This window comes from Felis catus, chromosome B1, assembly GCF_018350175.1.
Source record: "Felis catus isolate Fca126 chromosome B1, F.catus_Fca126_mat1.0, whole genome shotgun sequence".
NCBI classification, from domain to species: Eukaryota; Metazoa; Chordata; class Mammalia; order Carnivora; family Felidae; genus Felis; species Felis catus.
In genome coordinates this window covers 6,326,400-6,352,888 of record NC_058371.1, presented here as the reverse complement: position 1 = coordinate 6,352,888, position 26,489 = coordinate 6,326,400, and the positions used below count along the sequence as shown (strand labels likewise).

General features: G+C 43.7%; 2 protein-coding genes across 6 annotated transcripts in view; one reads left to right on the top strand and one right to left on the bottom strand.

Annotated features, from left to right (window-relative positions):
- MCPH1 (microcephalin 1) overlaps positions 1 to 26,489 on the bottom strand; it is a 271,189-nt gene that overhangs the window by 85,922 nt on the left and 158,778 nt on the right.
- Positions 1 to 26,489, top strand: part of ANGPT2 (angiopoietin 2) — a 57,842-nt gene that overhangs the window by 4,535 nt on the left and 26,818 nt on the right. For both annotated transcript variants that reach the window (XM_006944161.4, XM_006944160.4), the window contains exon 2: positions 25,364 to 25,519. In XM_006944161.4, coding sequence (XP_006944223.1) covers positions 25,364 to 25,519 — 156 coding nt within the window. The remainder of the gene's footprint in view (positions 1 to 25,363; positions 25,520 to 26,489) is intronic.

Sequence of the window (26,489 nt, the reverse complement as noted above, 5' to 3'; positions counted from 1 at the left end):
TATATATATGTTATATATATATATATATATATATATATATATATATATATATATATATATAGCATTTACTTTCCATGGTCAAGTAGTCTCTGCTTGTATTTTTTAAAATATTTTTTAATGTTTATTTATTTTGGAGAGAGAGAGAGAGAGAGAGAGAGAGAGAGAGGGAGGGAGGGAGGGAGGGAGGGAGGGAGGGAGGGAGGAAGCGAGCATGAGTAGGGGAGGGGCAGAGAGAGCGGGAGACACTGAATCCTTACCAGGCTCCAGGCTTCGAGTTGTCAGTACAGAGCCTGATGCAGGACTTGAGCTCACCAACTGTGAGATCATGACCTGAGCCAAAGTCGGACACTCAACAGACTTGAGCCACCCAGGCACCCCAAGTAGTCTCTGCTTATTAAACGAGGCTTCTGACATGCTGCATGAACTATGTAGGTACCACTCTATGGACAGAAGATTATTTGCCTACAGAGTCTAGAAGTGGGAAATGGACTTGTGTACACAACTTCCATAATATCCTACTTCCTGTTCAGACACTAGATAATCCAGAAGGTCTCCATGTTAAAATTTGAAAACTGGTTTATTTTAACAGCATAGTTCTTTACAGTTTATAAACAGATTGTGATCCAACAGTTTATCTATAAGTCAGTTACTGTATAGGAATCTGAAAAAAAATAATGACCTTATCAATGGTGCTCATATGCTCAGGCTGGCCTAGAGTGCCGATTTTAATCTGTAACTGAACTTTTATATATTTATAATTGAAAAAAAAAACCAGTTTCAATCAACCCTACCACCATATGGATAACTTAAGAAAATATGAAAGTACTATATGGGCAATGTAAAATAAACAAGTCAAACCATTAAAACAGTAGAAAATAGGAAGTAAATTCTCCTTTTCCCTGAGCTTCAGCCCTCTCTCCAGATGAGCACTTAGAGATTTACACCAGCCCTTTATTGTAACAAATTTAATATGAAAAGGCAGGAATTTCCTTCTTCTTAAAATATGTACAGTGGCATACCACTGTGGCATGATCCAAAACCTTTTCTGGCTCACAAATGACGTGATAAGAGGTTAAAAGAAAGAGATTTTATTTAGGGAAAAAGAGCAAAATTTGGAAGACTGAGGTAAAGGAGAAAAGGAGAATATGAAGTAAAGGTGTGCGTGTGTGTGTGTGTGTGTGTGTGAGTGAGTGAGTGAGTGAGAGAGAGAGAGAGAGAGACGGAGGGAGGGAGGGAGGGAGGGAGGGAGGGAGGTGGGGGCAGACAGAGGCCAGGGGGAGAGACTACCCTTGAGGGCTCAATCAAGATAAGGAAAAGGGCATTATTATTGTATGACCATTTTGAAAGAAAGAAGATAGTTAATACTGCTCCATATTCTGGCCTCCAAGTGACACCAGGGCCGGCAAAGCTTTGTGGATTTCCTGAACTGAGATCAAGAGGGTATATGCAATGTATCATGGACATCATTTTTCAAATCAGGTGCTCAGAACTTGCAGAATATCTGTATTACTTAATGACAGTAACAACTCTGCTAACCATTGTCTCTCTTATAAATATATACATATGTATGCTTATTATATACATCTATTCCTATAAAATATAATTTATTTTTTATTAAACATAAAATAAGAAGTTATATATGTACTCTCTTTCCACTACATCCTTCTGTGACTTGAATGAACTCGACAATAAGATTTTTCTCCTAAATTATTCTAGAATTCTTCTGATACAAAGAGAGCCACTCAACTTTCCAGTCACACTTTCATCACTCAAGCAGCAGTAGTAATATTAACAGGGGACTGCTACCAGGGAGCACCGAGTCACTTTAAGGCACTTTCTGCACCTTACCCCATTTTGTCCCAAGACTATCTCTAGAACACAGGCATGGTAGATAGAATCCTATTTTTTAAATCACTTATAAACATGGGTTAAGATAATATCAATGTGCTCTGCAGTTTGGAAGTCTCGTGCAGATTACCTAGAGAGGAAAACAAACATGGAAAAGCACGCACATCCCCTCCTTGGACAAAACCCAGTATTTTCCATGGGGCTGGAAACTGTTGAGAGAGGTGGGAATGAATATGAATATAGTTCACTTCTTCGTTCACTAACGTAACTGAGTGAATGCCACTCTGCCCCCCGCCACCCCTGCTGGGCAGCAGTCATTAACGGGCATTCGTTTGCTCCGCAAATATTTACTGGAAGCCTACATGTGTCCAGGCAGCATTCTGGGTGCTCGGAGTAAATCAGTGAAGCGAAGTCCGTGACTAAAGGTCTCGCCCTGGTGGGGACGGGCTACGTTAGCCAGCGGCGTTCCTGGCAGACTGTGTGCCAGAAGGTGGTGAAGCGCACACCCGCAACCAGGGAGTGGGAAGAGAAGGAACCCGTGGAGGAGAGGAGGAGTGCCCGAGCGCAGAGGCACCGCGTTCACAGTTCGGTCATTCCACTGAAACCTGTTTCATAGGAGGAAAATCAATTCAAACTACTTCTAGTTGGTCCTTTTCCTTGTCGCCAAGGTGATACATGGTTATTACAGAAAACAGAGTACGCCAAGAGTTTCCATCATTCTGAAATGACCATCCTTAATATTTAGCTAAGCATACAGACGCTTAGATATGCATGATTATTTTTAAAAGTGCTGTATATATTGTAGTGTTATATAAACTTATACCTACTTGATAATTTGTGGGTTTTTTAAAATGACAAATAAAAAAGAAAGTAGGTCTGAGAGGTTAAATAACTTGGTTGATACCCTAAGTCGGCAATGCAATCAGTTCCCTCCACCTAGAAGTCCCGTCTCAGGCAGGCCCAGAGCATGCTTTAGCCCTGTAACACCAGGGCACTTCAGCAGGCTTGGCACATGATGGCTACTGAGCGGACAGCCTCATTATCAAATGTTTACAGGTAAGAGATGTAACTGTTTCTATATAAGAATACTGTCAAAGCTAGTAAGGGGGGAAAGAAAAAGCAATCGGGAATATCTTGTGTGTAAAGTAATTTCCCCAAATTCCACTTCGTAGATAAGAAACGTAAACACAAATTATATGATAACCAAGAGAAAGTATCGTGTGGAATCTGACATACCGTACATAAGGTAACAACCCTTTTCTAGAAGTTGCCTGAAGGCGACTTCCTGAATTTCACAGTACCACTTGGAAGTTCAGACAAATATAAAATTCAGTCTCAGGAAAGTAATGTGTGAGCTTCTCTGTCCTCTGTTTGATTTTAAAATCACCTGGCATTCTACAGATAGGTATAACCAAAAATACTTTGATGTTGGCATGGTATTGATGTTTAAAATGAGAAAATAATATAAAGCTCAATGATTTGATGTAATCAAAACAGTAAAAAATCATTTTCACAGGTAGTGTTCTAGAGTAAAAGTTTCAACATTTACTGGAATTAAAATGACTGTTTTAATGTACGGTTGAAAAAAAAAAAAGGGACAAACTCTCCTCCACCACCTGAACTCTGAGGCAGGTATACCAGCTGTCTTCAAATTAATATTTTAATTAGATATTTCCCCATGAAACCACCTTTCTTTCTTATCCTAATCTTGGCACGCACCAGTTGATGGAAGATGTGAAACCCTATTAAAATCCCCTGAGGAGTGGGTCTAATCCTTTTACCATCCTGCCTCCTTCAATGAGCCACAACCATTATCTTCGTTATTGAACTAGAACCCAATTAAAACCTCTGTGGGACCAGCCCTGGGGGGAGCATGGGCCGGTAATTACTTTTGCTCCAAAATCAGCTTCAATCCTCCCTTTGAGGAACTTTTCCCAGTCTGTGAATTGCTTGGGGAATCTTCACATTAACCTGACAACACCACAAAGTATTCACATTCAATATTTAATCTTTAAAAAACCATCAATCAAGAAAACTAAGTATATATGTTAAGAATATAACCTGATATTTATTAACACATAATGTCACATTTTTTTCGTGGACAATGGTGATTTTTAACGGAAAAGATATCAAGATACCTAAATCTTAGACAATATTTCATCATGTTTAGCCAGTTTCTTTGAGAATGCATCATTTTATAACTGAATATTCATAATAGTTATTTATTATAGGTAGAGAATATTAATAAAGTCTTAAAAGGAGGCAAGCATTCAACCACTCCATTTCTTAATTTTGTCACATTCTGTCTAGAACATATTATCACTTGTTCACATACTAATAGTCTTCATGTAAGGGGGGCTGTTCCAGCAGGGTGACTTAATCTGGTGATTAGCCTGGTGACATCCACAGCTCCCTGTCTTAAGTACTCCGTACTCCAGGATGTGCATTAGTACCTTCATTATGATCGTTCCTGCAAATTCCAGGAATGAAGGGTACATCTGAATTGTGGATTAGCCTCTGGATGTTACTAACTAATACTAAGCACTGGGCTCAAGACACTCCACTCTAGAGATTTCTGCTGTGGCAGCCAAAAGCACATCTGGGTAGTTAGGTTCAAAGCAAAGAGGAAAAAAAAATGTCTGGTGAAATGGTTTAATTTCATGAATCCACATCAAGGAGGCCATACTCTTCAGTATAACCTACTGAATTGTGTAGGACTCTATAAAGGACGGTTAATCTGACGGTCTTTCTGTTCCAAGACCTGGTAGAGGGCTACGGAGGCCGCCATCTCCCCTTGCCCTGAGGAGCCTCTGAGGCCCTCAAGACCCACTATCCTGAAGCAACAAGGAAGAGATGGAAAGGAAAAAAAAAAAGAAATGAGACAATTTCAGGGGTTTCATTTCTGGCCCAAGCCAGCCCCAGAAATTCAGCCAAGCTACAGCAAAGGGAATGTCACGTTCAAGTTCTCCTGATTTTGAAATAAAGGCATTTATTTTTATTTTTATTTTTTTTAACGTTTATTTATTTTTGAGACATAGAGAGACAGAGCATGAACAGGGGAGGGGCAGAGAGAGAGGGAGACACAGAATCGGAAGCAGGCTCCAGGCTCTGAGCCATTAGCCCAGAGCCCGACGTGGGGCTCGAACTCACGGACCCCGAGATCGTGACCTGGCTGAAGTCGGACGCTCAACCGACTGCGCCACCCAGGCGCCCCTTAAATGTTTATTTTTGAGAGAGAAAGAGAGAGAGAGCAGGCGAGGGGCAGAGAGAGAGAGAGAGAGAGAGAGAGAGAGAGAGACAGAGAATCCGAAGTGGACTCTGTACTGTCAGCACAGAGCCTCACACGGGGCTCAAACTCACGAACCGTGAGATCATGACCTGAGCCCAAGTCTGACACTTAACTGACTGAGCCACACAGGTGCCCCTAGACAAGCACACCTTTGAAGTCACTTCCCTGCATGTTTAATTAACTATATAACGAGTTCAATCTGAAGCTACAAAATGCCAGTTTTTTATTATTTCATTTGTTCCTCTTTATATGTAGTAAATGACTTTAAAAGACTTATTTTTAGAGCAGTTTTAAGTTCACAGCAAAATTGAGAGGAAGGTACAGAGATTCCCCAAATACCCCCTGCCCCACATACATTCAAAGCTTCCCCCATTATCAGTGACCCCCACCAAATAGTACCTTTGTTACAACTGATGAACTTGCATTAACACACCATTATCACCCAGAGTCCACAGTTTACATCTGGGTTCATTCTTGGTGTTGTACATTCATAGGTTTGGACAAATGTATCCACCACTACAGTCTCTCTGCCCTAAAAACCCTCCGTGCTCTACCTGCTCATCCCTCCCTCCCTTCAAATCTCTGGCAAACACTGATCTTTTTACTGTGCCTACAGTTCTGTCTTTTCCAGAATGTCGTACAGTTGGAATCATGCAGTGTGTAGCCCTTTCACACTACCTTCTTTCACTTAGTAAATGACTTTTCCTTCTTCTTCTTCTTCTTTTTTTTTTTTTTTTTTTTTGGCATGATTAACGATGCATTTGTTTCGTGATCACTTGCCTTATGCAACTAAGTTAACTGGCCAAAACCTCCACTGTGCAGCTTCATAAACATAAGGTTTTCTTACCTGCAGCAGGGACTTTAAGGGATTATGTGTTTCAAATAAAATGATGTTACACTATTGCAGGGATTATAATTAATTTTAATAACAATACCAGAAACACCGTTAACAAGATCTGTACTACATCTCATACTAAAGATTAGAATTCCACTCATTCTTATCAGATTAAATGGTCTGACTTTATACCCTTGAGTTGTATACCTCGACGTGCATCTTCACTTTGCAAGATAACGAACATCCTTTCAACCTGGGCAGCACTGCAAGTGCGTACGTAAAGAGTCTTTAGGTCACATGGCTGAGTGCCGCTCTAGAAACACCCTGCTCTGAAATTGTCCACGCCATCTTCTCCTCAACCACCCTACCTAACTGCTCCATCATGCTCCCAGATAAAGCTACGGGCCCATTGAAACCGTCAAACTTTATTATTAAATATATTTTTTATCATTCCAGCTTCCAATACATTATAAGCAATGCTGCCCTTCTGTATGTTCTGTTTTTGGAGAAGACAGGAACTTAAAGAACAGGAAAGGGCAGCCGCAAACTGCCTTCTGAGCGGGTGTTCTGGAGTTAACTAGTCAACCCACGTGTCTGGGTAAAAAAGATTCAAAATTCCTAAGAGGTATCATTTCCTCTGGGCTCCTGTAAGCATTTTCTCTGCCATTAGATTTGTGGAATTAACAGATACTATCAATTCTTGGTTATGTGCTGAATAATTATAAACATTAGTCTGAAGATAACTGGAATATTCCTTTGAGTTTTGTTAACTATTCTCTAGTCTTTGGAATCTTAGAAAATTATTACATACAGATGTTGCTTAAAACTTCCCTAAGCGAACTGGTCTTCTTGATGAGAAATTCTGGTGCAAAAATGCTGCTAGAGAGAAGATATTTTGCTAAATAACATCAAATAATCAAATTCTGACCACAAGCTAATTATCTATGCTTAACCTTTGGTGCATGTGTATAAAATTCCTTATTATTTTATTTTTTTAAGTTTATTTATTTTGAGAAAGAGAGAGAAAGAGAGAGAGATGGGGGTGGGGGGCAAGTGAGGGAGGGAGGGAAGGGGAGGGAGGGAGGCAGGGAGAGAGGGGGAGGGAGGCAGGGAGGGAGGCAGGGAGAGAGGGAGAGGGAGAGGGAGAGGGAGAAAGAACCCCAAGCAGGCTCCATGCTGTCAGCTCAGAGCCGCTCGGGGCTCTAACTCACGAACTGTGAGATCATGACCTGAGCCAAACTAAGAGTTGGACTGAGCCACTCAGGCACCCTTGAAATTCTTTATTATTTTTAGTTACTAAGAAACAGATGGTTAAATTCACTAAAATTTTTTTTTAAACTTACCCAGTTTTAACTGACTAAAGTGTTACTAACAGGAATTTCTAAACAGAATTGATTTAACCTAACTATAACTGTAAAATGCTCTTAAAAGCAGTGATGGCTGGGCTAATTAGGTTACAAGTTAAAGAATCGCGATGAATCAGAATACCATTCCTTCAAATAACCATTAGTGAGTCTGTAATGTGTAATTAATTGTCCAAATTTTCAAATATGGTCCCCTTCTGGGTTATCACACAATAAATCCATATGTGCTTTTTCCTCTAATTGGACAATGTTTAATACATATAACTCATTTATTACTACATGACGAGCCTGCCCCAAGCCATGCCGGTTTTACAGCTGCAACACACAGAATTCTACTTTTTAGGTATAGAATGCTACTTTCTTTTATGCTTCTTCACCCTGAAATGCCATTACCATTCAAGCAACTGGTCTCTGAATGAGAAAGAAAAAACAGTGAAAATATTTGTTGAATAAACAACTCTCTCTTAGAGAGAGCCGGAATCCTTTCTCTATCCATTTCAGTTTTAAGTGATTCAAAATCCCAAATTAGCAACACAAGTCAGCTACAGCAGCCATGGAGATACCCTAGCACCACTCACTCAGCTCTTCAAACACAAGGGGGCTTTGGGCTCATTACTGTGATGCCAACAACTTTCACTTGCTTGACGTCTACAGAGTTCTTGCAAAAAAAAAAAAAAAAAAAAAAGAAAGAAAAGAATACTGTTCATGTGACAGCAGTCAGTAGAGGTCACTACAAAGAAAGGTCCTTTTTCCCTTTGGAGGTGCTATGTAGTTGTTGCCGGAAAATGAGAGAGGAGGCAGTCTGCCGATCGCCAGGATCACAGCAGTGGGCACGCGTCACACTTACGACGTGGTGACAGCCCATTTAAGGGAGATACTCTCTTCCTCCTTGACAGAAGAAACTCAGGCTCACCGTGGTATCAGATGGTACATAGCTGGCAAAACCACAACCAAGTTTCTTTACTTTAGAGCTTCTCACAATAACACACATTTTCAAAAGATTTAAATAAAAATCGACACATCTTTGTGTGTGGATCAGGAGAGCTGCCAGGCTCCCCAGGGTTCCCCCAACACCTGCCATTCTGACACCACACCTGACCGAAGACGAAGGTCATGTCCCAAGCAACCCAATACAAGTGAAAACAAACGTGAGGAGCAGGAGCGATGGGGAGCAGACTGCTTTGGGAAGATATTCTTGCTCCCGTCTTACCCCTGGGGGAGCGCTGAGATGTGAAGCGACCTGCTAGGCTCCAGCCATGCCAGGCTGCAGACCTAGTGTGTCTTCTTCCAGAGCCTGTGATTAACGGCAGTGTTCCAGCTCCTCCGGAACTTTGCTTTTTCAGCCCCAGGACTGGAACCCACACTGATACGAACGGTAAAACCCAGATGATTTAAACCTCCACATGAGGTTGGGTAAGCACACACGGGAGCTGCCATCCTTTGGCATCACAAGACACACACGCATGGTCACAGCAAGATGGCAGCCAGTGAAATTTGGAGACAACGGCACACACTTGGCTGTGTTTTCAGACACAGGAAGGGATTCGTGAATAAGCGAGTGGAGGCAGTAGTAAAATCGAAATGTAAGTCTTAGGAAGGGGCAAGATGAGCCCTTAAAGAGCAGGAACTTACTCTAGTCACACATACACACTCCTCCCCAACACGCAGCTAGACGAGGGCAGCCCTGGTCTTCGCGTTTATTCGGACTGTCGCCTTAGACACGCTCCAGGCCGTGCCGTGCCGTGCCGCATCACAGCCTGGAAGCAGATGATCCTCCTCTTGACCCGTCGTCAGGTCAGGGTTAGCCTAACACTCAGTTAAGATCCTGTGCTCTCCCTCCTCTCTCCATCTCATCGCATGGGCATTTTGCCATCTCACATCAGCACAGGGAGGGGGGCTCCAGACAGTAAGATATTTTGAAGGAAAGAGCAGGAGAGACCACACTCAACATAACTTTCAGAACAGCGTATGGTTACAATTATTCTATTTTAGCACCAGTTGTTGGTAATATCTTACTGTGCCTAACTTATAAGTTAAGCTTTCTCAGAAGTACGTACGTATAGGACAAAACACAGAATATATAGGGTTTGGTACTATCTGTGGTTTCGGGCTCCCACTGAGGGTGCTGTGGGTAAGGGGTACTACTGTATCTCTTCCTCTCAAGGCTAGCTACTATTCTGCTCTCGGTCGCTATAGTTTAATTTTACGATAACTGGGACAATATGATACGTATTCTTTTTTGGTCTGTTTTATTATTTCTCTGATTCATCCATGTTGTTGTATTAATACGTGCCCTTTTCCATGACTGTGTAGAGTTTCAGTGTATGATTATGACACAATTTATGTACCCAGAGATGGGTAATTGTGTTCTTCTATGAAAGTCAACACTTCTTAATTGGACACACCCATGTATTATTTTTCTTGTGCTGTTATATTTGGAATCCATACAGTTGGATTGACTTATACCTGCCGTGAATGATTTCCAAGACTAATCTGCCCTTCTGATGAAATCTACTCTTCAGAAAATACGTTGACAAGTGTCTTTTTCTCAACATAAAATTCCATAAAGTTATTCGGAGGTAACAATAAGACAGGGTGGGGATGAAACAAAGGGCCCATCAAGGACCCATCCACCACTTTCTCTGACCTTTCCAATCTTCACCTCCTCCCTGTCAACACCTTAATTTTCCAGGCTCATCAGGGAGAAATGGTTCTACACACAACAGTTTTCCCGATTAGAGCTTGCTTCTGGGAGCACTAGGATTTTTCCTTCTTTTATTCAGATCTTTGTAGAATAGTATTATGCTTCAATTTGCATGATTTATGGTCACCCTTATGAAAGTGTGTAAGGTGCACTTTCTGTGCCACAGCTCAGCTCCCCCATCGGTGGGGCCTGGCCTGATGTTGCCTCCCAAGCCGTTGTGGGACCACGGAGATGTACAGCAAAGGGGTTGTGAAATACCAACAGGTGCTTTTGTGAGCTGGGCTGGAGTAAGGCTGGTGGCCACTGGGGTCAGGATTAGGACGAGGATTCACATCCCAGTTTTGAATTCATCACTGTGATGTCCACTAAATTTCCTAGGCTGGCATCGACTTTTTCCCCAAAGGCATCCATGCTCCAGAAGACTAACGGTTTCAGGGTTGAGGAACAATTAAAAGAGGTCCACCCATCCCTAAAAAATGCCAGGATGTAGGATGGGCACTTCGGACAAAACCTTTTCTTATGTTCTAACTTTGACCTCCTTCGGCCAGAGAACTCCTAAAGTCACTCCAAAGAGGGCCAAGATTCCACTGGAACCAACCACTCATAATTTGAATCCCACAGAGCAGCCAAAACTCCAATGTAGGTCCTTCTGCTGAGGGGATTCAACAAAGATGCTAAGCCACAAAGCTGAAGCTGGCATTTGACCACTTTAACTTGAAACCAGATTTCTACAGCTGAGGGAAGCTTTCAAGAATTCACTACCACTGATAAAATTACACTGGCTTGTAGGAGTCAAGACCAAATCATAGCAGCAACCACAGTGATTTTTGGTTAAAAAATGAGGGTAAGATGACTCACACTTTGATTGAAACAAACAAACCCTAACAACAGGAAAACCTCTGCTACTGCTCCTTTTGTCCGGTGTGCCCCCTCACCCCTCATTCCTACTTCCTCTGCCCCCTCAACCCTTACTTCCTGTGCCCACTCACTCATCAGTCCCACTTCTTATGCCCCCTCACCCCTAATTCCCACTTCCCCAGTGCTCCTCACTCAATCCCACTTCCTTTGTGCCCTTACCCCTCACTCCCATTTCCCTGTGTCCCCCCCTCACCCCTCATTCCCACTTCCTGTGCTCCCTCACTCCACTTCCTGTGTGCCCCTCAGCCCTCAGTCCCACTTCCTGTGTCCCCTCAGCCCTCATTCCTACTTTCTGTGCTCCCTCACTCCACTTCCTGCGTACCCCCTCAGCCCTCAGTCCCACTTCCTGTGCCCCCTTACTCCTCATTCCCACTTCCTGTATTCCCTCACTCCACTTCCTGCTGCCCCCTCAGCCCTCAGTCCCACTTCCTGTGCCCCCTCACTCCTCATTCCCACTTCCTGTGCTCCCTCAGCCCTCAGTCCCACTTCCTGTGTCGCCCTCAGCCCTCATTCCCACTTCCTGTGCTCCCTCACTCCACTTCCTGTGTGCCCTCTCACCCCTCATTCCTACTTCCTCTGTCCCCTCAACCCTCACGCCCACTTCCGGTGCTCCCCCACTCCACTTCCTGTGTGCCCTCTCACCCCTCAGTCCCACTTCGTGTGTCCCCCTCAGCCCTCATTCCCAGTTCGCCAGGGCTCCTCACCCCTCATTCCCACTTCCTTTGTGCCCTTACCCCTCACTCCCATTTCCCTGCGTGCCCCCTCACCCCTCATTCCTACTTCCTGTGCCCTCTCACCCCTCATTCCCGCTTCCTGTGCCTTCTCAAATCTCAGTCCCACTTCCTGTGCCCTCTCAACCCTTAGTCCCATTTCCTGTGCCCCCTCACCCCTCATTCCTACTTCCCCTATGCCCACTCACCCCTCATTCCCACTTCCTGGTTCTCACTTGTTGTGAGCTTGTTTTTCCCACTGGAATAGTCAGTGAAGAAGTGCATTAGGTGACCTGTGTGAATGAGTGCCGCCATACATCTGAAAAGGAGGCCATGGTGTGCAACATCAGCATGTACTATCACTCAAAAAGCACTCCTTGATGTAGACAGTTGACCCCTAGAGATGAAGCAGAGTGAGTCAGCCATTCTGTGGTGGCTCAAAGTGACGCTGGGCCCCTCACCCCAGTGAAAGAGAAATATCTCCTGAAGCGATTTTTTCCCCCTTTAAATTGTGAGCAAAAATTCAAGCATGCAGAAGAAAAAGTCAGTTCTGAATGACATGCTTTTTATAACTCGTGGCAATGGAGTGAAAGGGGACAGGAATTTTCCACTAGCTTCCATTGGAAGAGATGTGCATGCAAGGCAGTAGGGTTAGGGAGAAGGGGCAGACCTCCAGAACTGAAACTAATTATGGGAAAATGATTCAAGTCCCTTGTACTTTTACCACAAGCATTTGGAGAATCACACTGAAAAGTTACTTCCCAAACTGCTTCGGTGCTCAAGTAAATTTGGCTTTTCTTCATGTTATAAAAGTAGTTCAACTTTCAACAAGTGAGGATGGCAGGCATGCAAACTATAAATTACATGCAGAAATGGACGGCCGTACTTTGGTAAAAGTGGCACCGTTCCGTCCTTCCGCTACACGAGCAAAATCGCATCAGCCTGAGGCCACCGTGCTATCCCACCCAACACATTCATGCTGCTCTGAGAATGTTCCTCTGCAGCACACCATGCTTGGCAGAGTTGCGAAGGAGACACTGTGCCCGACAACCGGCTAGCAAAAAACAGGGTTGCTTCTATTAATGGTTTCAGAAGTTAGGAATATTCAAGTATTGGTTTTATCAATTTACTGATTTCGCAATAAACATAGGAAATCATAGAGACTGCAACGAAAGACAATATGTAGATTGCGGGAAGGGAGGGAGAGAGGTCAGATTGAGTGTGCACCCGACTGCGTGTGAGATGCTATAAAGACGTTCTAAAACATGAGTAACCCCAATTGTTTACAATTGGAGTGCATTTGCCAGTTAAGCACCGCTCAGCTGGACACTGCCTGCCTCATTTCAAATTCCATGCTGACTTTCACGCCGTACTCGGCTTTTACAGCAGCAACCACCAAAAACTCAGCCTCGCACAGTGGCATAATCCGATAGCACTGAAACTGTGCGCTATTTTGAGATACTAATTCTTCTGGTGGCTGACAGATGTTAAGAACTGTTGGGTTCCCCTGGAATATTAAACTATCTCCCACTGCCCCTAGGAAGTTTGCGGCAGGGTCCCAGGGTGCCTTGGCAGAGAGTTCGGGAACTGTGCTAATTTCTTCCGTTCAATTTTCATGCCAACACAGCTCGAGAGGGAATTTACATACCTGATTTACCGATGAGAAATGTGAGGTTAAAAAAAAGTTGACCTGGTAGCTAGTAGCTGAGCTGGGATTCACACCCTGGGGTGTGCGAGTCTCAAAATCTGTGCTAGCATGGCAACTCCATGACTGCTTTCAAAAATCACAACATCTTCCCCACCTTAATCCAACACAAACAAAGCTACTTTACTCAGGTCTCTATCAGGTTGCTCAAGCAGGAATGACTTGAACTAGAATAACTCAAAATGTGATTAAATTCAATGGACTAATTCATGGATTTCACTTTTGTCAGAGTAATTTTGTCTTCATTCCAATGGGCGATGGGTGGCTCGGCTACTCAGAGAATAAATCATTTTCTTCCTACACTTGAAGCCACTGAACTTCAACAAAATACAACCCATGACTCAGACATTTATTTATTTATTATTTATTTTTAGACTAATGGGAACTGCATGAATTCTTTCTTGGTCTTCCAAGAGCAAATGCCTTTTATGCTTGATCCGGAAAGAATTGAGTTTCGGAATGTTAAATTACTAATTTACCTAACTGAATACTTTTAACCCTCTTTGGGCAGCTGGAACAGTTTAATCTATAGCTCTGTGCAGTCGCTGTGAAATTGCTTTTTCAAAGTTCACTTTTTTAGGCAGTAAATAGGAACAACCAGATGAAAGCTGTAGACAGAGGTAAATAAAATCACTCACAACAACTAAGGGTCAGGGTGTCATAGCAAAATTTGTCAAACATTTCATTTTTAATATCCTTTCCTTAAAAAAAAATCTCTTTATTGAGGTCAAAGGTCAGGAAGTGTATAAAGTGTGCTAATCTTAAATCAACAGCTTCGTGAACTTCTAAAATATGAATTTACTCACGTAACTAGCTCCGAGGTCAAGATATCAAACATTTCCAGCACCCCAGAAGTTTCCCTCCTGCTCCTTCCCAGTTAATAACCTCTCTTGCACCCCTTTGCTCCCCCACAACAGCTTCCATCCAGAAATCATTATTCTGGGTTTGGTCACCATCAGTATGTTTGGTCTATTCTTGAACACGATATAAACAGGATCACGTAGTAAGTATTTTTTTGTGTGGCTTCTTTTGCTCATTGATGCTTGCACTAGCATGCCATTTTACCGACAATCTATTATGTTATTTTTAAAAACTGAATTGCGGTACATTAACACATCAAATCAGACCCAGGGCGCAACACCGATAAATGAAAATAATCATTCTATTGTGAGAAAGGAACTACTGGAAAGTGCTCATCAAGGAATGTCATTTACCAGTTTCAACGTGGAATCATAACTGGCTGTAAAACATATCTCAAGTCCTCTTGATTTGGACATATCAACAGATTTTACATATAGCAAGTTAGTATGTAAGAAAGGTTATTTTACTGCAAAGTATCTAACTCTACATGCCATATTGGTGTCTTTATTTAAATGGATTCCTTCTTAGACTGAAACTCTATGGAAAAATTACTTTAGGATAAGTAAACAGTCCTGTAGAAATAGAATAATGTGCACTTAAATACCATATGAAGCAGTGACACCTACATTTTATGGCAAAATTTTGCTTATCTATTCTTCCTCAACAATTGTAGAGAAAGGGACTCCCCCAATACATGAATGGTATGCCCCTGAAACAAAAGATTGAAATAAACCCCCTCTAAAAATGAATCAGAAACATCATCCCTAGAACTGGTATTTTGTAAAAGAGAAGTTTGATACAACATATATTTTGTAGCAAGATACTCTCTTATTTCAGGTCACCAGGCCTTGGAAGACATAATTAGAAGCCCACTGATTTGTCCAAAGTCATAATCACTATTTGCAGTTCCCAGCTGAGGCTCCGTTCTCGTGGAGTCAAACTGCAGCCATGCCCAGAGCACTGTGTGTGTGGCTTCTGGAACAGTTTCCCTGGATGGAGAGCCACAGACAGAAGTGGAATGTGCTTAAAGCTCTTGTCTGGCCTTTCAAAGCGAACAGCAGTCCCACTTGGCTGTCAACATTTCGGAGGTGGACAGAAAATACTTTGAAATATACTTAATACACTTCTTATCAAATTTCAGATCAAGAAATGAAGAGGAGTTGAAATTAGTTAAAAATAAAAAAGCCACACTCCTCTGTCTTGCCACATAATTTGGGCACTGAATATTGTTTTGCCTTTGCTGTACTGTGGCTGATGAGAAAAAAAATGTACTGTTGCTCAGGTTTAAAATAAGTTGCTAACATGCTTAAAAATGCATTACTGCTGGGGCACCTGGGTGGCTCAGTCAGTTCAGCGTCCCACTCTTGGTTTCCGCTCAGGACATGATCTCATGGTTGGTGAGATAGAGCCCCACCACGGGCTCTGTGCGGACAGCATGGAGCCTGCCTGGGATTCTCTCTCTCCCTCTCTCTGCCTCTCTTTCCTCCCCCCTTTGCCCGCCTCATGCACACTCTCTCTCTCAAAATAAATAATACATTTTAAAAAGGCATTACTGCCTTAAAAACTAACGTTCAGCTTTAAAAATGAACACAGTCCGATTAAACAAATAATTTATATTTTCTAATGTGAGTTAAAGAAAAATGGTTGATCACTTTGCTCCTGCAAAGCCCAGGTAAGTGTGCAGTTTCTTAAAAGTACGTGCACACGGCCCACTGACATAGGTCAATAGATACGAAATATTTGTAGCTTTAAACACTTGTGAGAATGAAGATTGAACCAGAGGTCAAATGAGATTAGACTTTAGAAGAAGTACACTTTCCCTCCTAAACGGTTCAGAAAAATATGAGCTTGAGCTGTTATTAAATCATAAAATTAAAAAAAGTTGCAGCTACAGCCTTTATGAAAATGAAAATCAAAATGAAAAGAACACACTTGCCTAAATATTTCCCAGGATTATTACCGCAGCAACTGTCGTGTGTGGTTCGGGCGGCCTTGTTCAGCTTTAGCGTAAGGTGCTGAAGGAAGCTGGCCCAGCCCTCCCCCGCGGTACACACAAGGCACCATCACACTTAGTGCACAGAGAAGTCAGATCGGTGCGGAGAGTATACAAATATATACTGTTTCCATTTATGCTAATCCACAGGAGACACAATGACATGAAATATGAACAGTTCAGAAGACAGCTATCAGCCAGACAGAAAATGCCGTAAAAATACATCCTGCTGACGGTGGGTCGGTGGTACAATCATATAGAAAAGGTGAAATATTTTACTGCTGACTTCTCATGCAAACCAATCCCGTGTCCCTTGAGAGGCTCCCAGTGTAATCCACCCAATTCTCCCCACCTTCGGGCTTGCTAGCAGAGCGCGAGGCTGACGGTCGCCCTCAGTGCCAGCACTGAGCAGGGTGCTCGAGGCCCAGTCCTGAGACTCCCTGAGCACGGCCATCTGTGTGCCCCAATCCCCCTCCCCCACCTTTCTGTGAAAGAGACTTCTTGTAAAGAACTAGTTTGCCTTGGAAGTATCTGCAAGACGAAAGTCATTTAAATTCCTTCAGCCCTTTCCCACCCTTCCTAGCCATCTAGCATAGCAATTGTGCCACTGCACATTTATTTCATGTTAAAAAGATTAAAAAAAAAAAAAAGCCAGACTCCAAAGATGCCCACTCTGTCTCGTCCCTGGAAATCTCTGCAGGATTTCGGCAGAGCCACATGAACACGGAAACAGCAGAAATAGGGCAGACAGAAGATGTAGACAAGTGGCGGGATCTGAATCCATCGCAGAAGTGAGAAAGTACCACTAAACATCCGGGGGCACGGGTACAGCAGTGCAGTGGTGAGAGTGTGGGACGCGGCCGTGGGCAACTGGGGTTTTGCTGTCATTCCGCTAAGAGCTAGCACTGGCGATCCAGGCCCTGGTACCCCCTGCCCCCACCCCACCCCCCGCCGCTCACAGAGTGAGAGATTTCAACAATATTACAGATTTCTAAAGCCTCTTCCCCCTCAGCTTCTGACAGCCTATCATGCCAGAGAGGAGTGAAAATGGATGGACACATCTGCATCTATTTCCATCTCCACACATGAGGACATATGCGTGTTTATAAATACGCATGTCTGTGAATACACACGTTTCAAAGGTAGTTTGAAAGGCAGATAGCTGCCAAAGAAAGACAGTGAAATATGTGCTTACTTTGTCTTTTCTCTCAGTGCACCTTAGTTTTGAGAGAGGCAAGAACACGTTGGTTTCCTTCACAAAGAAACCTCCAGTATAGGGTAGCAAGAAATGCATCCATCTTGTGCCCAGAACGGAATTTCAACAGCTCCCATTTGTAATCACGGATAATTCCGTTCATTTCATAAAGAAGCCTCTCAAGAATAGTTTTACACTCCCTCTCTGCCTCTCGCAAGTGTCCCTAGCCCCTCCTGAGCTGAGAACAAAATATGCCAAGAACTAGACCAGGGCACAAGTCTGCCGAATGTCTAATGTGTGGACAGCGTTTGCTGACGCGGAAAGTGAAGTTCTGAGCTGCTTTAGCTGCTGCAACCCTGTCAGGCTCGTGCCTCCCGTGGATGATGCTCCCCATTTCTGGCCTCCAGCCACACCCTTCGTCCAATGTCACGCACACGGTCATTCCCAGAAGGGCTGCTCCCAAGGCAGCTCTCGTCTGCAGCAGGACGTGTGCAGGTTCAAGGTTCCCACCGCAGAAAAGTGGTGATGCTTGGGCTTCACGCCATGATCCCATGCGCCGTGGAACAGGCGCCACGCCATCTTAGCCGTACCCTCCGTCACGCCAGGCTCTGGTCTGTGGCACTGTGGGTGACAGGCACGCGAGTGGTCTGACTCAGTTTTCTCATCTGGAAGTCGGGCCGGGAGCACCGCCCTGCTGTCTGGGGAACACCTCTTCTCGCCACACCCAGGCCTCTAGGGGGCCAGCAGAGGACCCCTGCTCCCTGCCCCGCCCCGAGCCGGCTGGGGGTGCCACAGCGGCCTCTCCAGGCCCCTGCAAGCAGCCCTCGAGGCTACCCTTGCCCGGAGGGATGGAAGGCGTCCCATCTCACCACAGGTGGAGGGTTCGGTTCTGAAACACATTTCCTACAGCTCCGCAGAAGGTTATTGTGGGATATGTCACAGTGGTGGCCAACCAAGTCCATGTTTGCACCAGCCTCAGCCTCCCTGCTGCCTTCGCCTGTCTTCCGTGGTCATTCCCCGTGACCACTTCCTAGATAAACTTCCTGCACACATGCCTTTGTCCCCGGCTCTGGTTTGGGGAAAACCCAAGTGAAGGAAGTAAGTCAAGCGAAATATATTAATATACAAAGAAATGTATATTTAGTACATAAATAACTATATTTATATATTCATAAAGAAGTGAACATCTAAAAAATCACTCTGCAATTGTAAATTGCTATTGCCATTCTTGCTTTATGTAACCACATCCATCAACTGAGGGTATCTGCAGCATTTATTTGCTCTTTGACTTATGAGTCTCTATAAGATGTAAGCCAGAGGGGCGCCTGGGTGACTCAGCTGGCTGAGTGACTGACTTCAGCTCAGGTCATGGTCTCATGGTTCATGAGTTCGAGCCCCGTGTGGGGCTCTGTGCTGACAGCTCAGAGCCTGGAGCCTGTTTCAGAGTCTGTGTCTCCCTCTCTCTCTGCCCCTCCCCTGCTCATGCTCTGTCTTTATAAAAAATAAGTAAACATTAAAAAAAAAAAAAAGATGCTGTGAGCTAGAGCTCTAGTATATATTCGGGTAAGTATATATGTACCTTAAGAACACTTTAAAAAGCCACACATAGGTAAAACATGACACCTTTCCCCATACGAAATGCTTAAACAAATTCATGTTACTATACCAGCCTCTTCATATTTAAGCTTGAGTATATTTAAAATGCCTGCTATTGAGGAAGAAAATAGCCATTTCATCAGTAGGCAATGACTAGAACGCCTTAAGGGGAAAAATACACTTTCTCCTTAGATTCTGGGGTGACGGTAAGGGAGACATACAAAAAGGCAAAGAGATGTGAGCTTATGTGATTAAAACCCCCCATTAAATAACAAAAAGAGATATGCTGTCACACCCACAAATAAAAGCAAAAGAAATACAGCTTGAGGGAGCACAGATATAGTGGTATTCAAATTATCTGAAATTTTCTCAGTCAGAGGAGGTGGGGGACAAGCTATGAATGTCAGCATGGCACCAGCTCATGCCTGAAGCTCTATTCCGTATTATGTCTTTAAGTTTATAGCTCTCAACAAGCACGCTTTTAGTCTCTTTATGACCAGTGAAAATAGGAAAGGGGTTATCTAGATACAATATCAGACAACAAAAAGTCACTCATAAATTATTAACAGGAAAAAAAATCCCTGAAAAAATAGGTCGGAACAAATTAGTTATAGGAAGTGCCTGAAAGATCGTCTGTGGGGTGGGGTCCACGGAGCGATGGTGGATGGAGACAAGTTTGCTTATTAACAACCTGGAAAACCTATCCCAGCAGGGCCACGCTTCCCCCGTTTCCTGAAGCACCTTACACTGGCTGCGGAGAGAAAGGGCCCACATTATTGACAGTCCATGGAAGGCACTTGGCTTCAATATCGACTTCTCTCGGCTAGATGAAGTCAAGTATGGCACCCATACAAAGAGGAAAGAGAGAACTTTCCAGCTCACAGGGCATCTGAACATCATCCGCAATGTACAGGCAAATGTATCTGCCCCTCGAGTCCTACAGGTGTGGCTGAGGACAGACATCTCTCGGCCTTCGCCTCTTTCGTGTCTGTATCTCTCCTTCAACACTGCAGAGTACGGAACTGCTTAGGAAGTGAGAGCTCTCGAGTAAAGACAAAACAAAACAAACAAAAAAAAACCCAACCCCCACACACTTTATAAGGAGTGGGAGCAAAGCCCATTTTGCCACTTTTCTGTCTGAAAACCTCAGAAGATGTTTCAGTTTCTTCATGCCAGGGAACCAAGAACATTAGGTCAAAAGCCTTCTAAACAGAAAATCCCTGGGTTTAATAATCTTGTATCCAAGTTTTCAAGCTAATTGTAAGAGCAAAGGCTTTGCTTGGTTGTTACTAGGGTGTATGGCTGAAGGATGGCTCCCGAATTTCCACATCCCAAGCAAACGAGAACATAAATCGATAGTAGTAGGAGGTTTAAAAATCAATGAAAAACAAGTACAAGACGTTCTTTTTGGTACCTAAACACAACGCACAGTGCAGTGGAGACCTTTGAGAAGGGCATGCGATGGGGTAGGGCATAACCGCAGAGGGTGCCAAGGGCCCTGGGCCAAGAGAGACGCAGACAAAGGCTGGAGGGAGGAAGCAGCCTAAGGGTTCTCGCACAGCTCGGCGCAAGGTGTGCACAGAGGGAACCAGGCTGCAAGATTAGAGTACAGATCAGAAGGAGTATGTGCCACCAGTCGGGGGAATCTTCACAGGCACAGCCACGAGGGAGTGACCTGAGCTGAAGAGTGACCACAACACTCAGGGTGGGGTTGCCAGAAGCCAGTCAGGGGCTGTGTGACAATCCAGAAGATCCACACACTGGGTTGGGGGTGGGGTGGGGGGGCAGGAAAGAAGGGATCAAGTCAGGAAGGATTACTGAGGTAGGAAAAAAAACCAAATCCTTTTTGGGGATGTGTGTGTGCAAGAGAGAACAGTTACAGTAACTTGTTTCTACATGGAAATGGTAGAGAATAAAACGTTCCCAGTGAAAACTTTCCTAGGGAGGTTAGATCATTCAGATGGACAAAAACCACTTAATTAAAAGGTATCAGGACACGGAGCTGTATTTCAATAGCAAAGACCTCTCAACCAGGACTATATAGTTGGTACGGGACCAAGATCGAAATCTCCAAGTTGGCGATAGTTTTCATACACTATCTATGTTTTCCTTTCCCCAGCCAATTTCAAGATTACTTTCCTTTTGGTCGAAAAAATAATGATGATAATCTTGGTGAGATCAAAGATAGTGAGGGAACCATTTTAATGCGTAATCAATCTGCCACAGTTACCTTGCAAACAGACTTCTTTTTCCTGTCAAATATAATCGTTCCAAATGTTGAAAGAGTAATCAAAAACTTCAGGACACATTTTACATTAAAAAACATATATATATCTATGTATGTTAAAAGAGTTTACTCTGGTTGCCTGAACTTCAATGTGTTGCCAATTTTTAAAGGTTGTGTTTTGAGTGCAATCTCTCTTAGCAAATCAAACCAATACTAAGCAACAATCTATGCAACTATAATGACAGTGACAGCCTCGAAAAGTTAATTGAATTTGGATAATTCATTTGAATTCCGAGGGAAGAGAAACCGCTCGAAGACCTGCACTTTGAGTGCTTAGACCAACAACTCAAGAAGGGGGCAAAAATGAATGTCCGTACCTCCTTCCAAACTGCAACTGGGACTTTTGGGGGGTGGGCACCTGGACCCACAAGTCAGAAGCGCTGCATAATCATCTTCTGACATGAAAGCAATGTCAAACATTCCTGCAAAACATGAGTGTGTGAAGCCACCCGTGTGAAATGAGGAAGAACCATGTCCCCCGGGAGGTTCAAGTATCTCGGAACTGTTTTCATAGGAATGGCTAAGTGCCGATGACAGAGACGGAAACAGTTGCCCGAGGAGCGGAGAGGGACACTGCCGACGGGAGCAGAGATCTCATTCGCCCCATGTTTTTCCTTGAACTGAGGCTTCCTTCTACCAGAATGGAATTGCACTGGGCAGACTTCTATATTTCACAGGCAATAAAAATAAGCGATACTAAACAGAAAGAAAGACGTTCCAGGGCAATAAGCTAGAAAAGCAGCACAAGGCAGGGCAAGCGAGGCGTGGCCTCCAGACGGCCAGTTCCAGCCCGCGTGCGGGGTGCCTGGGGCCCACGGGAAGAGTGGACGCAGCAGCAGGGACGGCGGCAGTGAGCAGCAGACCTGAGCTACAGCGGTTGTGGTTTTCCTATTGCTCCTGGGACTAAACACGTTCTTTGTAGTTAAAGAGGACTCAGCTGCCACGGCACCCGTTTCTCTTAACATCTTAATTTATCTTCACTGCTTCAAGTGTGAGAGCACAAACCTCTTCACGAATCAACACAAAAATGCCTACTCCTTGGTATTTCTGTTTCTGTTCCACTGTCTTCCCACTGACTTCAATTAGATACTGGGTCCGTAGCATGTAGGCTTTCATGTTATTTAGCTGTATGTACTGTATATAGACACTATACACATACAGACAATATAAATAAGATCTATACACACCCACACATGCGTAAGTGAATCTGTAATTTGCTTCAATGGAAGATTAATCACACCCACACACCCACCATACCCAGATACTTTGTAGTCCGGAAAAGCCGAAAAATAGTGACTTAAAGAGACATCTTGTATTCTATTGTTTTCAACCTTAGAAAAAAAGTTATGGCAATAAAGTTATTTATTTTTTTTTTTACTTTTAAAAATTGGGATCTTTTATTTTCGTTCCTGAGGCTAATTTTAAATGGGAACTAGACTCTAAAATGTCAAATTATAAACAAGCTTCTCATGTCTCTTGATGGCTGTAACCACAGGTGACTCAGTAGTTCTAACACGGGGTGGGGGGCACTCAAGGACCTATTCTTCTCCCCTAGTTGTATGATTTAGAGCGACAAGGGGCAGAATCATTTTTATTTAAGTTCTTAAGTACTCAAATAAATAAGAAGATTAAGACCATTATTTATACTAGTTGATAAATTATGAGTTTGCAGTATGGACTTCAACCAAACTCCAGCTTGAATCTATCTTTAATGAGCCCAAACTTCCCGGAATAAGTCTCTCTAAATATTATCTTTGCTGGGTGTTAAGAGTAACTAAGACAACTCCTCTCGATGACTTATATGGCTTTAACTTTAACCTCAAAAATTCCAAAACTCCCATGGTGATGAGAGAGAGAGAAAGAGTGTCTCTGTGTGTGAGAGAGTGTGTGTGAACAAGAGAGAGAGAGAGAGAGAGAGAGAAGGGGGGGGGAAGGAAAGGAGAAATAACAAACTTCTACGAGTCCTCATAAATTATCTATTTAAATCATAAAAGTTACAATTTTAAAAAGGCGAGGGAAGGGAAGAAGAAGAAATTAAGAAAGGACATGGTCACTAAAAAGCCTGAGCCGGTTATCATTCGCTAGTTAGGGAAGGGTTGACAAGGGTTTCGCTCTTTAGATTTTCTTAAGTCTACACTAGAGAGATTTCTTGGGCCGCCAAGCAGTAGCACATGATTCCATTTTTTATGGCGCTCTCATCCACTGTGATTCATGTGGAGAAGCAAAGGCTTCAATGACAAGATTTGACAGATGGTCAGAGCTGTGTAGTCATTGTCAGCTTTCAGGCTATTCCATCTGCTAGGGACCAGGGGAGAACCAGGGAGCAACCAGTGACCCTCAAGATAATCAGCATGGAGGGAGGTGGGAAGGGCACAGGAGTAGGGACAGAGTCAACGGCAAGCAAGCAACAGAGGCAGAAAATGTAAAATTCTAACACTAATTCTAGAGCTTGTAATACCGGTCAAGACAGAACAGGACCACCTGGATGGTTGAGTCGGTTAAGCATCAGACTCTTGATTTTGGCTCAGGTCGTGACCTCACAGTTATGAGGTCGAGCCCCACACTGGGCTCTGTGCAGGGTGTGGAGTCTGCTTGGGACTCTCGCTCTCCCCTTCTCTCTGCCTCACCCCCACTCTCTCTCAAAAAAAAGTTTAATAATTTAAAACAAAAAAATAAGTTGTACCAACAAAGAAGCCTTTGAACTCTAAGGGAAAAGCTCCACCCCTCCCATTCTGCTTTCTCACTCTTACATGCAGAAGCAGAGAATCACTTTGTGGTTCACATTTTAGGAGAAAGGCTGTTTGATGACAGACTTTATGAATGGTTTCTGCTCAGAGAATTACGAGTTTTAAAGAAAGGTGTTTATGAGCATTTTTATCCTCATCTTTCCATTTAATTAAAAAAATTCTGAGCTATAACTAGGAGAAAGAGAAATAAAAATAGGGGTTTCTGCTATCATGAATTTGTAGTTTGGGTCAATGAATACACCTGTAGCTCTGTCGTTGGCTCACCATGAAACACAAAAAGGAAAGAAAATTGCATTTTAAGCACCTGAAGTTATGCGTGCACACAAGGACTGTAAAAGCATAGCTTCGTTAATCCTTCAAACCCTCCTCTGACCAATCAGAAATCCCATTTTATATGGGAGTTCACCGGGTGCCCCCAAAGCTAAGCAACATCCCTAGAGTCAAGGGAAAACCGGACGGCAGGTGTCCACGTGCTTTTTCCAATACGCCTGGGTGTCCTGCGTTTATATTTCATTATATGATTTTACTGCTGAAGATACAGGTATCTGTGCCTAGGCAGTGAAATCAGCTTCTTCACCCTTCTGTGCTGAAGCTAATATTATCCTGAGCTGGCGTGCCCCCACGCCGGGCCGTGTGAGTAGATAAAGGAAGTAGTTGTAGGATTGCGAGTTTGCCTGGTATACGAAATGATGAACTTGGGAAGACTGCACGCACGTTGGGAAAAGCGTAATAGGTCTAATGGGAGACGAACAAGGTTAAGAGGGAAGTGGGGGGGGGTAGGGCGGCAGAATGTGGAGGTGAGGGGTGATTCTGTTACGGGGGGGGGGGAATCCAAAAGAGAGCCTTTCCTCATACTCTGTGTAAGACTGACTTCTAAAGTCTCTTTTTCAAGAAACCACACGTCTAGAATGGGGGAGAAACAGTGATGCTTCTTACCAAACTTTCATTTCCTGCCGAACACGGATAGAGCTGCAGCCTAACGAGGCCCTGCTGGACAGCACCGCTGTCTGCCCGCCTCTGAGCCGGGGCCACACTGCCTCCCTTGCCGGCCGCAGTGTAGACTTCTGCAGGTAACCAAAAACGACGAGTGGCCTGTCTCCCACACACGATGTCACTAAGCTGCCAGATTTTAAGTCAACACGCTACCACACTGTGTTGTTCCGCTAGTGATAAAAAACAAACGAACAAACAAAAACCAGCAAGATCAGAGCAAGGCACAGGTCCTCCAACAGACTTTTTAAAAGAAAGGGAAAATACTTAGGAATAAGATTTCTGATGATTTGGCTGATGACTGTCTTTGTGCTTTTCTAGCTTGAGAATTATATCCAGGACAACATGAAGAAAGAAATGGTAGAGATACAACAGAACGCAGTACAGAACCAGACGGCCGTGATGATAGAAATAGGCACAAACTTACTGAATCAGACAGCAGAGCAAACACGGAAGTTAACGGATGTTGAAGCACAAGTAAGTGATGAAACAGAAAACCCGTAACGGTCTGGGCTAGTAACTGCTAGCGAGAAATTGCACTGTGTGGCTACTTGGTTGGATACTGGGCGAGGGAAGAAAGCTCGAGTGCAGCAGGACAAAAGAGGAGTTGATAAGAAATTAACAATTTGTGGCTGGACAAGAATTTAAAATATGTTTTCATTTTTAATACTGAGGTTAAATTACATTTTTTTTCTACGAAGGGCATTCAAGTCATTTCATATGATGCACACTTGACACTCTATGAGAAATGCTCCTTTGCCTTGCTGGCATCTTCTGGACTCTAGACAAGCCCTCAGCTGTGCCTTGCTGGCCTCCTCTGGACTCTAGATAAGTCCTCAGATTTTCATTTAAGAAATGAAAAGCACTGGGGCACCTGGGTGGCTCAGTCAGCTGAGCATCCGCCTCTTGACTTTGGTTTGGGTCATGATCTCATGGTTGAGGGATGGAGCCCCATGCTGGGCTCTGTGCTGACAGTGTGGAGCCTGCTGGGGATTCTCTCTCTCCCTCTCCCTCTCTGTCCCGTCCCCTCCCCCCCAACACACAAACTCTCAATCTCTCTCTCAAAATAAATAAACTTAAAAAAATGAGTACAACAAACTTTCTTCTTTTAGTTTTTAACACTTATTTACCTTGAGAGAGAGAGAGAGAGAGAGAGAGAGGCAGGCAGAGAGAGAGGGAGAGAGAGAACCTCAAGCAGGCTCCACACTATCAAAGCAGAGCCAGACATGGGGCTCAAACTCACGCACCCAACCGTGAGATCATGACCTGAACCGAAATCAAGAGTGGGACACTTAACTGACTGAGCCACCCAGGTGCCCCAATGACTTTGTTCTTAAATCTAACTTCCAAGATAAAATCAAATCTCAAAGAACTATGGAAGCAGTTTGTGGTATGAGTTTCTAAAATCTGTGGTATGAGGTTATAGACAGAAGCAAGCAGCAGTTCT